The sequence below is a fragment of the Schistocerca gregaria genome, chromosome 3 (assembly GCF_023897955.1).
Source record: "Schistocerca gregaria isolate iqSchGreg1 chromosome 3, iqSchGreg1.2, whole genome shotgun sequence".
NCBI lineage: Eukaryota > Metazoa > Arthropoda > Insecta > Orthoptera > Acrididae > Schistocerca > Schistocerca gregaria.
In genome coordinates this window covers 496,298,912-496,311,411 of record NC_064922.1, presented here as the reverse complement: position 1 = coordinate 496,311,411, position 12,500 = coordinate 496,298,912, and the positions used below count along the sequence as shown (strand labels likewise).

The following is a 12,500-nucleotide window of genomic DNA, read 5'->3' as shown; positions in this document are numbered from 1 at the left end:
TTCTGAAATCGTGTTCCATGCACCCTCCAGATGCGAATCCGTCGGAAAATCACTTTTCCAGACCAAATTGGGATTCATCCATGAAAAGAACATTGGCCCACTTGTTCGATCGTCCAGGAAGCATGTTGACGGGTCTCCTTTAGACGTTCTCTTCTGTGAAGAGTGTCAGAAGTACACATTCAACAGGTCCCCAACAATAAAAGCCACTCTGCTGGAGCCTTCTGTACACAGTTTGCCGCGATACAACACGTCCTCTGGTTGCTGCGAGGTCAGATGCCAATTGATGTGCAGTACTAAGGCGATACCGTTGTACCCTTGCAGCCAAATAACGGTCCTCTCTTTCTGATCTCACACGTTGTGGGCTCTGCCCTGGTCTTCGGGATACAGTTTCGCTCTCTATAAACTCTCGCCACATGCGAGAAGGAGCGGAACGATTCACAATAAGACATCGCGCCACATCAGTTTCGCCACATGCGAGAACGAGCGGAACGATTCACATTAAGACATCGCGCCACATCAGTTTGCAACTGTCCTGCTTCCATCGTTCCTACGGCCCTCCACGGCATAGTCAGGTAGACATGTTCTCTATCTCATACTGCACCATCTTTTACTGTGTAGAGAGATTGTGGATGTGGTCTACCCGTTTTATAGGTGCCCTGACGTCATCGTTGGCGTGTTTGTCCGTTAACCGGAATGCCATCTGCCGTGCAGAACAAGATCGTGTTCTAGAATAATAAAGGATTATTGTTAAGGTGTTCTAGGAACCCTCTGCCCGGCATGTAAGTGTAATTTGCAGAGTATCCATGTAGATGTAGATGTGCTGACGTCTTTGACAGTTTCAATGATTATATCGTGAATTACACACGGGAAGGGGAAATAGGAGTTTGTGCTTTAATGTTGGACACAAGCGTAGCTTGGAGAGTAAGAAAGCACAGAACTCTGCCTAGAAACTGAAATGCTTTGAAGATAACGCACAATCGTTTGTTGATAGTCCCATCTAGAGTGTAGATCAGTAAGCAAAAAGATCGTATCGTATGAGCTGAAGAAACAGAATTAATTATTAATACCTGAATTTTTTTGTACGTATCAATTTTTGTAAATCTTGATTCACATTGTTGTACTTTTTTATATGGGAAACCAGCTGATTTTTGAGCTATTTATTGTCGTTCAAGAGTTATGAAGAACTTAGAAGTGGACAATTATGCTCACGAATTACATTTTAAATAAATATACAGGAAGATTCGCAAATGATGCTGGAATATGTAAATGACCAGAAAGTTATTTGTGTGGTGTCACCGCCAGACACCACACTTGCTAGGTGGTAGCCTTTAAATCGGCCGCGGTCCGGTAGTATACGTCGGACCCGCGTGTCGCCACTATCCGTGATTGCAGACCGAGCGCCTCCACACGGCAGGTCTAGAGAGACTTCCTAGCCCCAGTTGTACAGCCGACTTTGCTAGCGATGGTTCACTGACTTCTACGCTCTCATTTCCCGAGACGATAGTTAGCATAGCCTTCAGCTACGTTATTTGCTACGACCTAGCAAGGCGCCATTAGCTGTTGTTATTGATGCTGTGAATCATGTACCATAAAGAGCGACGTTCTCCATTAATGGATTAAAGTTAAGTATTCCACCAGCTACGTCCGTTTTTCTCAACTCTAATTCCTTTGTCATGTTGCAGACCTCACGCCAGCCTGCGTGAGCTAAAACACGTGCATTTCGGCCTCCTTTAGGAACACGGTTGGCTCTCCTGCCAACCACAACAATTTGCATCTGAAATTTTATCTCAGGAAAAGTAGTGGATTGGGAAGACTTCTATTTACGACGTAAGAGTGTACAGAAATTATAGCAAGAAATGTGGTCGTGTGATATATCATACGACATGTGAACAGCTTGTGTATTAAACAGGGGACCTAGAAACGACGAAGAGGCTTCGTCCCACCGTAGCCCTCAGTGGTTCACAAACCCACAACAAGCCACAGCAGTCCACCCACCCCACCGCCACCCCACACCAAACCCAGGGTTATTGTGCGGATCGGCCCTCGGTGGATTATGCAGTCCAGTCGAGATGTATAGGGTGGGGGAGTGTTCTGAAAACCAGTCACATATTCTTCCAGCATAGATGAACTCAAATGTTGTCGTGTTGAAAAATAGGGGTATCAATAGCAAGCAGCTTTTGACTGAAAAGCAGCGTCTGATCGTTCAGAATGTTTAAATATAGTTACTGGTTCGTGTTAGTGGTCATCTTAGTGGGTGAGCCAATTCGTGCAAAGTATAACACACCCCAAAACATCACAGATTCACTTCCGGCTTCACCCTGACGTTATACACATTCAGGATGAAACACTTCACATGGTCTTTGGTGCACTCGACTACGTGCGTCATCTGAATATAGATAAAAGCATGATTCGTGAGACCACATTACGTTCCGCCTGTCAGCTACCTTCCACTTTCGATTACTTCGCTTTATGTGCCTCTATGAGCAATGACCTTCTGCGATGCGACCGACTCCGGAAGTTCACTACGTCCACTTCTGGTCTTATTGTTCTCTCGCTTACAGTTGGTGGTGGACTCTCATTCACCGCCTGCAGCAATTCCTGATGAGTTTGTTAGCGATTTTGATTCAAAAGCCGTGAAACGCATCTCCGGTCCCCCTCAGGTAGGATTTTTTTCCGACCACAATTCAGGACTCGCATTTCGTGGTCATGTGTGTTACACCACTGATTGTAGACACGTTGAAGAGTCTGCCGCGAAACACCAACAGATCCAGCAATTTCCCACACCATAATATATGGCCATAGGCGCTGCTAAATCCGATTATCCCTTTACGCAACTCTGTCACGTCCTTACATTTACCCATGTTTGCGTACAATGTCCGCTTGAACCATAAATGTCTAACTGATGTCTTATTATTTTCAGGGAAGTTGTCTTGGTGATATCGAAAGTTTTGTACACACTTTTTCAATGCAAGTTGTACAATAATCGATTTTATTTTATTAATAACCCAATAATGTAAGTAATATGTTTGCAGATGCAATACTTACGCACTTCTACCGGTGATTATTGCAGTTCAGTAATTAACTGCATGATTCTCTTAGTATTTTACCTACCAGTCCGTAATTATTCACATGATTTGTTCTGTACACTTAAAAATAAATTGTTGATGACTGCCGAAACGTAACTTATGGATACTTGTTGTTATCTTTGTAATGGAAGTGGATAATGTCATAATTCATCATTGGTGTGGGTGTCGAATAATTCAGTTGAGTTAAATATGTGATGTTTCTTTCAAACAAAATATTAATTTTATATCATTGTAACGATGAACACTATCGTGGGCACGTTATTCTGGCATCAATGCAGCAATTTATATCTCAGTATGAAAAATTGCATGTTTGCCAACAGCTGTTAAAATTTATTCTTTATATTTATCGGTTTCTGAGTGTTACGAAGTAATGATATCACAATTACTTCGTACCGTTCACCATTCTGCGATATACTTTCCACCTGACATTTCCGCTAGTGAATGAATCACAACTGAAAGTGTTCCATAGTTTCGCAAATGATATATCAGATGAAATCAGAAACGATACATCAGATCCCATCGTCGAGTTCATTAAAGAAGTAAGTCAAATTCGACGTTTTATACAACATTTCAGTTTTACATTGAAAGTTATTACAAGTCAACGGATTCATGCTGTGATTTGTACTGCAGCGAGTAGGATATTTGGAAAAGCGCACATAAATGATCCTAGGACACGAAAATCGTGGGTTTATATTATAATACAGGGTGGCGCACGAAATGTGTTACCAATTGTTTCTTTCACAATTTACGACGTACATCAGATATCCCGCTGGGATTTCTACAGCAGTACCAGCAGAGCTTGGAAAAACAAATGAGTTACGAAATGACGTGTAATTCACGATACTGCCGCTAGGAGACTAGTAAGCAGCAATGGCTGACAATGGAAGACTGACGACACAGCAACGATCGGCAATTGTGCTCCTTTTTCTTGAAACGAAAAGCCTTTCGTGACTCAGAAGCGTTTTCGACAACAAACGATGGGTCCCTTGCAAGAAGACCATCCGGGAAATCGTGTAGAAAGGCAGCAGTGCAACTGGTAATATCCAGACGCTCCGTTCAACGCGCTCTTAAAAGTGACCTCCATATGTACCCATACAAGATGACCTGTGCACAGAAGCTCACAGAAGAACACAAGCAGCAGATACTACTGCTTGCTCAGTGGGCGGGGGATAGGGAAGAAACTCTCAACAACGTTTGGTTTTCAGACGCGGCGCATTTTCATTTAGACGGTGTGGTTAACAAACAAAATGTACGCTTTTGGGCCACTGAAAACCCACAAGTGCTTCATGAACGTCAACATTATGCTCCGAGGATTACAGAACTGTGAACAGCGAGCGTTATTTGAGGATGCTTCGCAATAGCTTCATTCCACAGCTTCTTGCTACTGCCTTGCCCTTCAACTCGCAGTGGTTCATGCAAGATGGAGCAAGGCCACATACTGCAAACACTATGCTGGAGTTTTTACACGAGCATTTCGACATGCGGATCATTTCACTCAGTTTCCAGGTCGCTTCAACAATGACGGACAAAATTGCCCCCCCCCCCCTCCCCCCAATAGTCCAGACCTCAATCCGTGTGCCTTTTTTCTTTGGGGAAACATAAAGTAAAAATTTTCCCGAAACGTCCACGTGATTTAATGGAGCTCAGAAGACTTATTCTTCAAGTTTGCAGTGAAATTACGGAAGACATGTGCCGTAAGGTAATGACTAACTTCAGTGTTCGTCTGAAGGAAGTTAGGAAACGAAATGGTGGACATATTGAGCATGTGCTGAGTTAGAACAAATCTCCATGGACGGCTCTTCATTGGTTCCTTTCAGATTCTATTGACAATAAAGTTTATATTCAAAAACAAAATGGTAACACATTTCGTGATCCACCCTCTAATTTGTTCTACATAGTTCAAAATGCAAGACTTCGGAGAGCTCCAAAACTTAGTTACAGATCTTGCATCAGAATGTCAGCTGGTTGGCTTGAACATGAACCTTTCCAAAACAAAAGTAATATCCAACAAATGGGTCCCAGCTGGAGATGTGAAAGTCAAGGACAGTCTACTAGAAGAAGTCAGTGAACATGTCTACCTTGGCGAGATTATGAATATGAAGGGAGACATAAGGCCAGAAATCTATCGACGCATCAAGCTTGGCTGGCAAGCATTTGGGAAGAATTCAAAAGTATTCAGATCAAAAATGCCAGTAAATCTGAAGAAACCATTATTTGATCAATGCATTCTTCCTGTGATGACGTACGGTTGCGAGACATGGACACTGAACTCATTTACAAAAGGTAAACTTAGGACAGCACAGAGAGCCATGGAGAGATCAATGCTGGGCTATACAAGAAAGGACAGGAAAAGGGCGGATGACATCCGGTCTGTGACGAAGGTTAATGACATATTAGAGAGAGTATGTTCCATGAAATGGCAGTGGGCTGGCCACGTCGCAAGAAGAAAAGACAACAGGTGGACGAAGCTAGTACTGGAGTGGAGACCGAGAGAGTACTGGAGGCCTATAGGATGACCACCAGACAGATGGGACAAAGACATCAAGAAGATCGCTGGTAACACCTAGCAGAGAACTGCCCAAGACCGTCCCACTTGGAGAAGACTTCTGAAAGCCTACCTGAATCCACGACTCGAAGAGGCCACATCATCTAATGATTGAATTGGCTGATGATGATGATGATGATGAGCTCAAAATGAGTTTCAGAATGAAGTAATAGGTTTGAGGTGCATAGTTTCTTGCACTTCTATTCGTATTCTAAAGCAAATGCTGGACAACTCTTACGATGAACGTACGTACCGAGCTGTCCCAACCGGTAGTTGATGGTGACGAGTATGACTCCATAGGAGACGAGGAAGTCCGGGCCGTACTCCCTGTCGGACCCGCCCCCGCGGATGAACCTCCCCCCGTGGACCCAGAACATGACTGGCAGCCCAGCGCCCTCCTCTGGCACGCCCGGCACGAAGACGTTCAGGTAGAGGCAGTCCTCGGAGCCGTCGCCCGTGTTCTGCACGCAGTCGCTGCCGTACGCGGTCGCATCCCGCACGCCTTCCCAGTTCGTTGCTGGCTGTGGTGCCTGTCAACATACCAGTATAAACACAAGAGTTATTTGGTACGCAATAGGTAAGGATGAGACTTGGAAGGTGTAATGTAATAAAATTAATTTTTTTTATTATTTTGTGACTATTAGTGTAATGTAATAAAATATGAGCCGTGACTTATACAAAACACACATTAATGTAATGGCTCAGCATAAAAGAGAAATAACTAATCTATGAATATTATTAACAGTGTAATATGTTGTTTAATTTAGCCCGACGTGTGTAAGCACTCAGTAAAGTAGCTCAGTTTCCAGGATAGTTACGTAATCGTCTATAATTAATTGTCCTTTTTTTATTTATCCAACACTAGGCTCGTGAGAAGTGGTGTATTTATTGCACCAGAGAATATTTTCCAAGTCTGATTGATGTACACTACTGCTGTACGTAACTTCATGTCGTGGTTTCGTCTCGATTCCCCAATATAAGATAACAAGAGCAGCATTTACAAATGAAATCCTATAATGGAACTGGAATCCTGTGACCAGACCTTTTCTGCCTGGGATGTTATCTCGTTATAAAGGGTGTTACAAAAAGGTGCGGCCAAACTTTCAGGAACCATTCCTCACACACAAATAAAGAAAAGATGTTATGCGGACATGTGTCCGGAAACGCTTAATTTCCATGTTAGACCTCATTTTAGTTCCGTCAGTATGTACTGTACTTCCTCGATTCACCGCCATGATTTCATACGGGATACTCTACCTGTGCTGCTAGAACATGTGCCTTTACAAGTACGACACAACATGTGGTTCAGGCACGATGGAGCTCCTACACATTTGAGTCGAAGTGTTCGTACGCTTCTCAACAACAGATTCGGTGACCGATGGATTGGTAGAGGCGGACCAATTCCATGGCCTCCACGCTCTCCTGACCTCAACCCTCTCGACTTTCATTTATGGGGGCATTTGAAAGCTCTTGTCTACGCAACCCCGTTACCAAATGTAGAGACTCTTCGTGCTCGTATTGTGGACGAATGTGATAAAATACGCCATTCTCCAAGGCTGCATCAGCGCATCAGGGATTCCATGCGACGTAGGGTGGATGCATGTATCCTCGCTAACGGAGGACATTTTGAACATTTCCTGTAACAAAGTGTTTGAAGTCACGCTGGTACGTTCTGTTGCTGTGTGTTTCCATTCCATGATTAATGTGATTTGAAGAGAAGTAATAAAATGAGCTCTAACATGGAAAGCAAGCGTTTCCGGACACATGTTCACATAACAAATTTTCTTTCTTTGTGTGTGAGGGATATTTCTTGAAAGTTTGGCCGTACCCTTTTGTAACACCCTGTATAAAGAAAATCTGTAACTAAAATTGTTAAATTATTAGTAGCTGCCTCTGATCTCGTGGGATCTGAAATAAAGTTAATTGTCCTAACCGACGGCACGTCTCGTGAATGAGCTAAAAGAAAAATGTTAAAGATTTTTTTAAGATGGCGCCTAACAATGAAAATTCTTTGTTAAGGCCCATATCTACTTAAGGCAGTCTAGTTATCAGACTAACAGTAGATTGACCGCACACAAAATTCTTTTGACAAAATAACCATTATATTTTTCGGGTTTTAAGTACAACTTACGTTATCAGCCGGTACAGCAAGATACGCTTTACACAAGAACGTCCACTTAGGTCCGAATCCAAGCAGGTAACATATGCGAATGACAAAAGAAAGATTGTTCATACATAGAAGAGCAAGAGTCCATGGAATAACATGTCCATTGTAGTTCTATCTCTTCTTCTTTGGCGTACTTGTCGATTATTTATAAAATTTATCGTAATATTTAGTTTCCTTTTTTTTAAAACCCAAGTCCACTCAGGAGAAACAGTACAAAGGTCAGAAAATAAAATGATAGACGAAGGACGTTGCTGCTATTTTCTCATTAAAAAAGGAACTGTTCAATAAAATTTGAGAGAGAGTTTAGGAAAAGAAAACCCAGTGAGTTGAGGATACTAGTTCAGAATTCATAGAGTATTAGAATTACCTCGCACTGAAAGACACAATCACTTTTAATATATCTCCTATTAAGGAAGAAACTCCGCTAAGTTGAATACTGCTCTTATAACATTTACCTTTCGGTGAAAGAAACAATAGAATTATTACACTGGTAAAAATGTACTAAAACTAGATACAAATAATACTCCACAATACCGAACAAACTTAGACATGTGTGCTCGTGAATAGGCATTGATTATGGTGCTACACAACAATTTGGAAAACGTAGAGAATACAGTATAGCTAATCAGATATAACACAATGATTTCTGGAAGGATTCAAGCAAGCGAAGATAAAATTCCTATGTCTAGCCCTTCAAGAACGTGTATATCTAAACGCTTTGCAAGAAACGTTAAGGTCTAACAAAAAAATACCAAAATAGTGGTGAACGTGTAATTATGAATCACGGTGACCGACAAGGGCCCACACTAATGTTCGTTAACACTTAGAAGAGGACGTATTACACGAGTTCTGACCACGGCGTGCCAGACTTCACGCACGCCGAGTGTGGCTTTGCTCAATCCTTCCCAGAAGTAGCCCGCGACATTTCATTCAGCACTGCGGTGAGGCGTTTTTCGGTCAGTACAATTCTCCTCAGTTCAGCAGAATCGTGATGTCAGCGCTGTGTAACCTTCGCTATTTGCTCGTGGCATAAAGGACGTTCACAGGTCCAGTGGCTGTTCGCAGAAAAGAGGTAGTCTAGCGATCTGTCGTCACAAGCCTTTAAGAATGAATGGCAATGACAGAAGAGAGGGATGAGCATTCTCAATGTATATAATATTATGCAGACACAAAAGCAATGGGTACGGCAAATCTGCTATGACACCATATTATAATCCCGTACAGAGAGATATTGTCAGGTTAAGACATAACATATAAAAATATTCGATAACGGCCGATATTAGTATCAAACCCATCGTTTTCGGGGTCATTTGACTTATTGGTGACAGCCACGCTGACGTTTCACCCAAGGAGTTGGGTTTACGGGTGAAGGCGAATAGAGAGAGGCAGTGACATATAGCACATGAAGGAATTCCTACCATAATTAGCAGAAAATCACTTACTGTGTGGAAAAATTTAGTGGAACTTTAAGGCATCCTTTGCACTCCGTTGCTGAGGTTTTAGAGTAAAAAGGAGTGACATAAAAGCGTAACTCAGAAACGCCAGGAGCAACTTCAAAGATGACTCATTATTTGCGTAAAAGAACTGTAAGAGTAGGGTACGCTTACTATCTCTAGGCTGGAGATGACGATAAGAAGGGGTGACAAGTAGAACCGTCCGAAAACGCCCTGTTGGTATTTCTATACGTTAAATGAATTCGCAATTGCGAATAAGGACAACCATCAGCTGTAGAATGGAATGACGACAATGAAAATTTGCGCCGGATCGGAGCTCGAACCCGAATTTCCCGCTTAGGGAGCGGTTGCTTTACCATTGCTATCCGTACACGGCTCACGGCCAGACCCAGATTTCCATGTGTCGTCAACCATGCGCCTACGACCCGATATTCGTGCATCCATTATGTATATTCCGGTACAAGTTAGACGTTGTAGTTGAAAGTCGCTTGCCCGATATCGGCAGATAAATACGATATCGCAGTGCCTGTGTTATTCTGATTACGATGTTAAGTTCCAAAGGATGTTGAAAAATGCATGAACCACGTCGTATTTCGAGGTCAAAGATCATGCCACACGGCTCAGTATCACAGATACATTTGTACTCTCTAGAATCGCGTGGTGTTAAACAGCGGCGTTAGTTTCGGGCAGAATTACAAGTTTCCACAGAATCTAGAGAAAACTGCAGGACGAAACCACAAGAGATAAGTGTGAAGTTTGCGTACAAATATGTGTGGAATATCTTAAAGGTTTGTGAAACACATATTTTTGTGTGAAATACAAGGATAAATGACGTATGCGTAGACGGGAGAAGCTGTGAGCAAAAAGCAAGTGTGTTCGTTGAATCTGGAAAATCTGCACTTTTCACATGGTCAGTTATATATTGCATGCTCACAAATGGGACAGCTGAAAAATTTATGTTTTTTTGCAGTTATATATCTCGAAGCACTTGAATAAACGTTTAGAAATTTAATTTAATGCTCATAAAATCGAATCCTTTCATTTATTTTGAACATGCAGATCTGTTTGCTTTATATATGTGTTTATATGTATAAAGAAAAAGAGGAAGATAAATAATGTGGAATACTTTATTATAGAGATGAAAACTTGTTTGTAAACGTATGTTATTGATTCTACTGGTGGAGAAGATTTTTGGAGGAACTTTTCAAGGTAACCAATGCATTCGCAAGAATGAAATATCTTATTTTGTCAAAACTATCAATTAAAGGAAATCTTTCTCTCTCACAAAATTAATAACATGCCTGATTACTGTTAATTTGATCTCTTTTTTTTCTTTATGTCACAAATAACGCAATTGGTTGAAAGTCTGTAATTTTCGTCCTGAGAGAATTTCGTAATTGTTAGTGTCTTCTTATATTGTACAGTCTTTTTTGACAATATCCAGAGTTTAGTTTTTGGCGAGAACGTCTTTAAGTAAAACCCTCCTCCATCTTTCGTATTAAAGATTCGAATATTTTGTCGTGTGTGCATTGCACCTTACGCCACACGGAGCCACAGATTGTTTCTGACAAGCAAAAACTGAATTTTGTACTGTGTAGTTTATTTTTTCTTTGGCTGCTGCATCTGTCGATTTATGTTTGCTTTCGAGAACGTCAGTACACCAAATACAAAACAACATGCTGAGCGTAAGGTTTTTTTTTCGCGGCAGATTTCACTTTGCATTCTTATTAGGAAACAGTTGCTAGGCAGGATTATCAGGTGTTATGCTAAGCAAACAGAATAATTTACAGTGAACAGTGCAGGTAATCTCAGTTATTTTTCTTCTGATTACAGCAGCATTTTCTTTTCCTGGACATTTCAATCAGAAACTGCACTCCATGTCACGCAACTTTCATAATGTATTTTAGTTAAATAGTTTTCACTGAGTACGCAGTTAGTTACTTTTGGCATTCAATTAGCTCAACTTTCATTACTTAAAATTCAGTATCTCACTAAGTTAAAAGTTTTGTTTCACAACACTGATCACATGAGCAACACAGGGCCAACTAACAGTCAGCACTGCTCAGCGTTTGAATCCGATAACTAAAGCACACGTTGCACGAGGAGGAAGTTCTTGCAAAAGAATATTCTGTATTTTCATTTGTACATACAAATTTTATGGAAAGCTTACACTATTAGTATTATTTAGGATAGCGTGTCGTCATTAACGGGATTCACAGAGTGTAGATTCTATTAGCAAGAAACTGGTCTAAATAGCTTAAAGTAGTATGTTACCCTGTGTCGGACTGAAGTGTGTCGGTGTTGGTGGGTATTAAACTCTGCCATTCGATCATAACGGCCACGTTGTATGGAACCAGACAAATCCTCACCTTTAGGTTGGCCGCTCTGTGTGCTCGACATCACGTAAAATCCCCTCAATCATTTTACAATGATATCATGATATGTTGCAGAGAGATCCTCTGATTCATCCTAGAAAAATTGTTTGTAACCGCGATGATATACGAGGCGCAAAGGATTACGGACACACGATTCAACTCATGGGTGAAATTAAAATGTGAGAAATTTGAGTGAAATCGTGGAAAATAGAAATAATCCAGAACTCTGCGAATCTCGAGTCTCCTTTTGCTCGAGAGTCCATTATCATGTATCTATTTTATGTAACTGTCTCTGTTTTAGGATTCATCACGACATATAATTGTTCCTTTGCATTGAAAATAATTAATACATCAACAGGACAGATGCCGATGACGCAGCAGAAAAGGAACTGGAGTGGTCTCCATGCAGAGTGGAATTATCCGTAAGACCAGTTGCTTTTAGGTTTTTCCACGGTTTCTCTAAATCACCTGGACTGGTATTATTTAAGCTAATTTCCTCTTGTTTCTTGTCTGTAGTGACTTCTGGACTATTTCCTACGCTTGTCGTCGAAGCAACGATAGTAGCGTGGTGGTACAATTTCTTCTCTGCACGGAACCGTGTATTAGAATGATAAACTAGGCCCAGAAAGCACCAGCAACGCTTCACTATGACGGTGACTTATGTGAACGTAACACTATAGAATACAGTAAGAATGTACAACATAGCACAAACAGTTTTCCGATGTCTTATCTAAACTAATGAGGCAGTTCCTAAAAATTCAATACGAATGTTAGTTACAACATTTACTGCTGAGAGGGTCTTACACCAATCGTTCATCCCTGTAACGAGAAATCGGAATTTCTCGTATTACATCTGAAATCTCCATAATAGCG

The 12,500-nt window shown here is 41.3% G+C and overlaps 1 protein-coding gene across 1 annotated transcript in view; it reads right to left on the bottom strand.

Moving 5' to 3' along the window:
• LOC126354459 (para-nitrobenzyl esterase-like) overlaps nucleotides 1-12,500 on the bottom strand; it is a 95,097-nt gene that overhangs the window by 47,224 nt on the left and 35,373 nt on the right. The window contains exon 3 of the mRNA XM_050004154.1: nucleotides 5,885-6,161. Coding sequence (XP_049860111.1) covers nucleotides 5,885-6,161 — 277 coding nt within the window. The remainder of the gene's footprint in view (nucleotides 1-5,884; nucleotides 6,162-12,500) is intronic.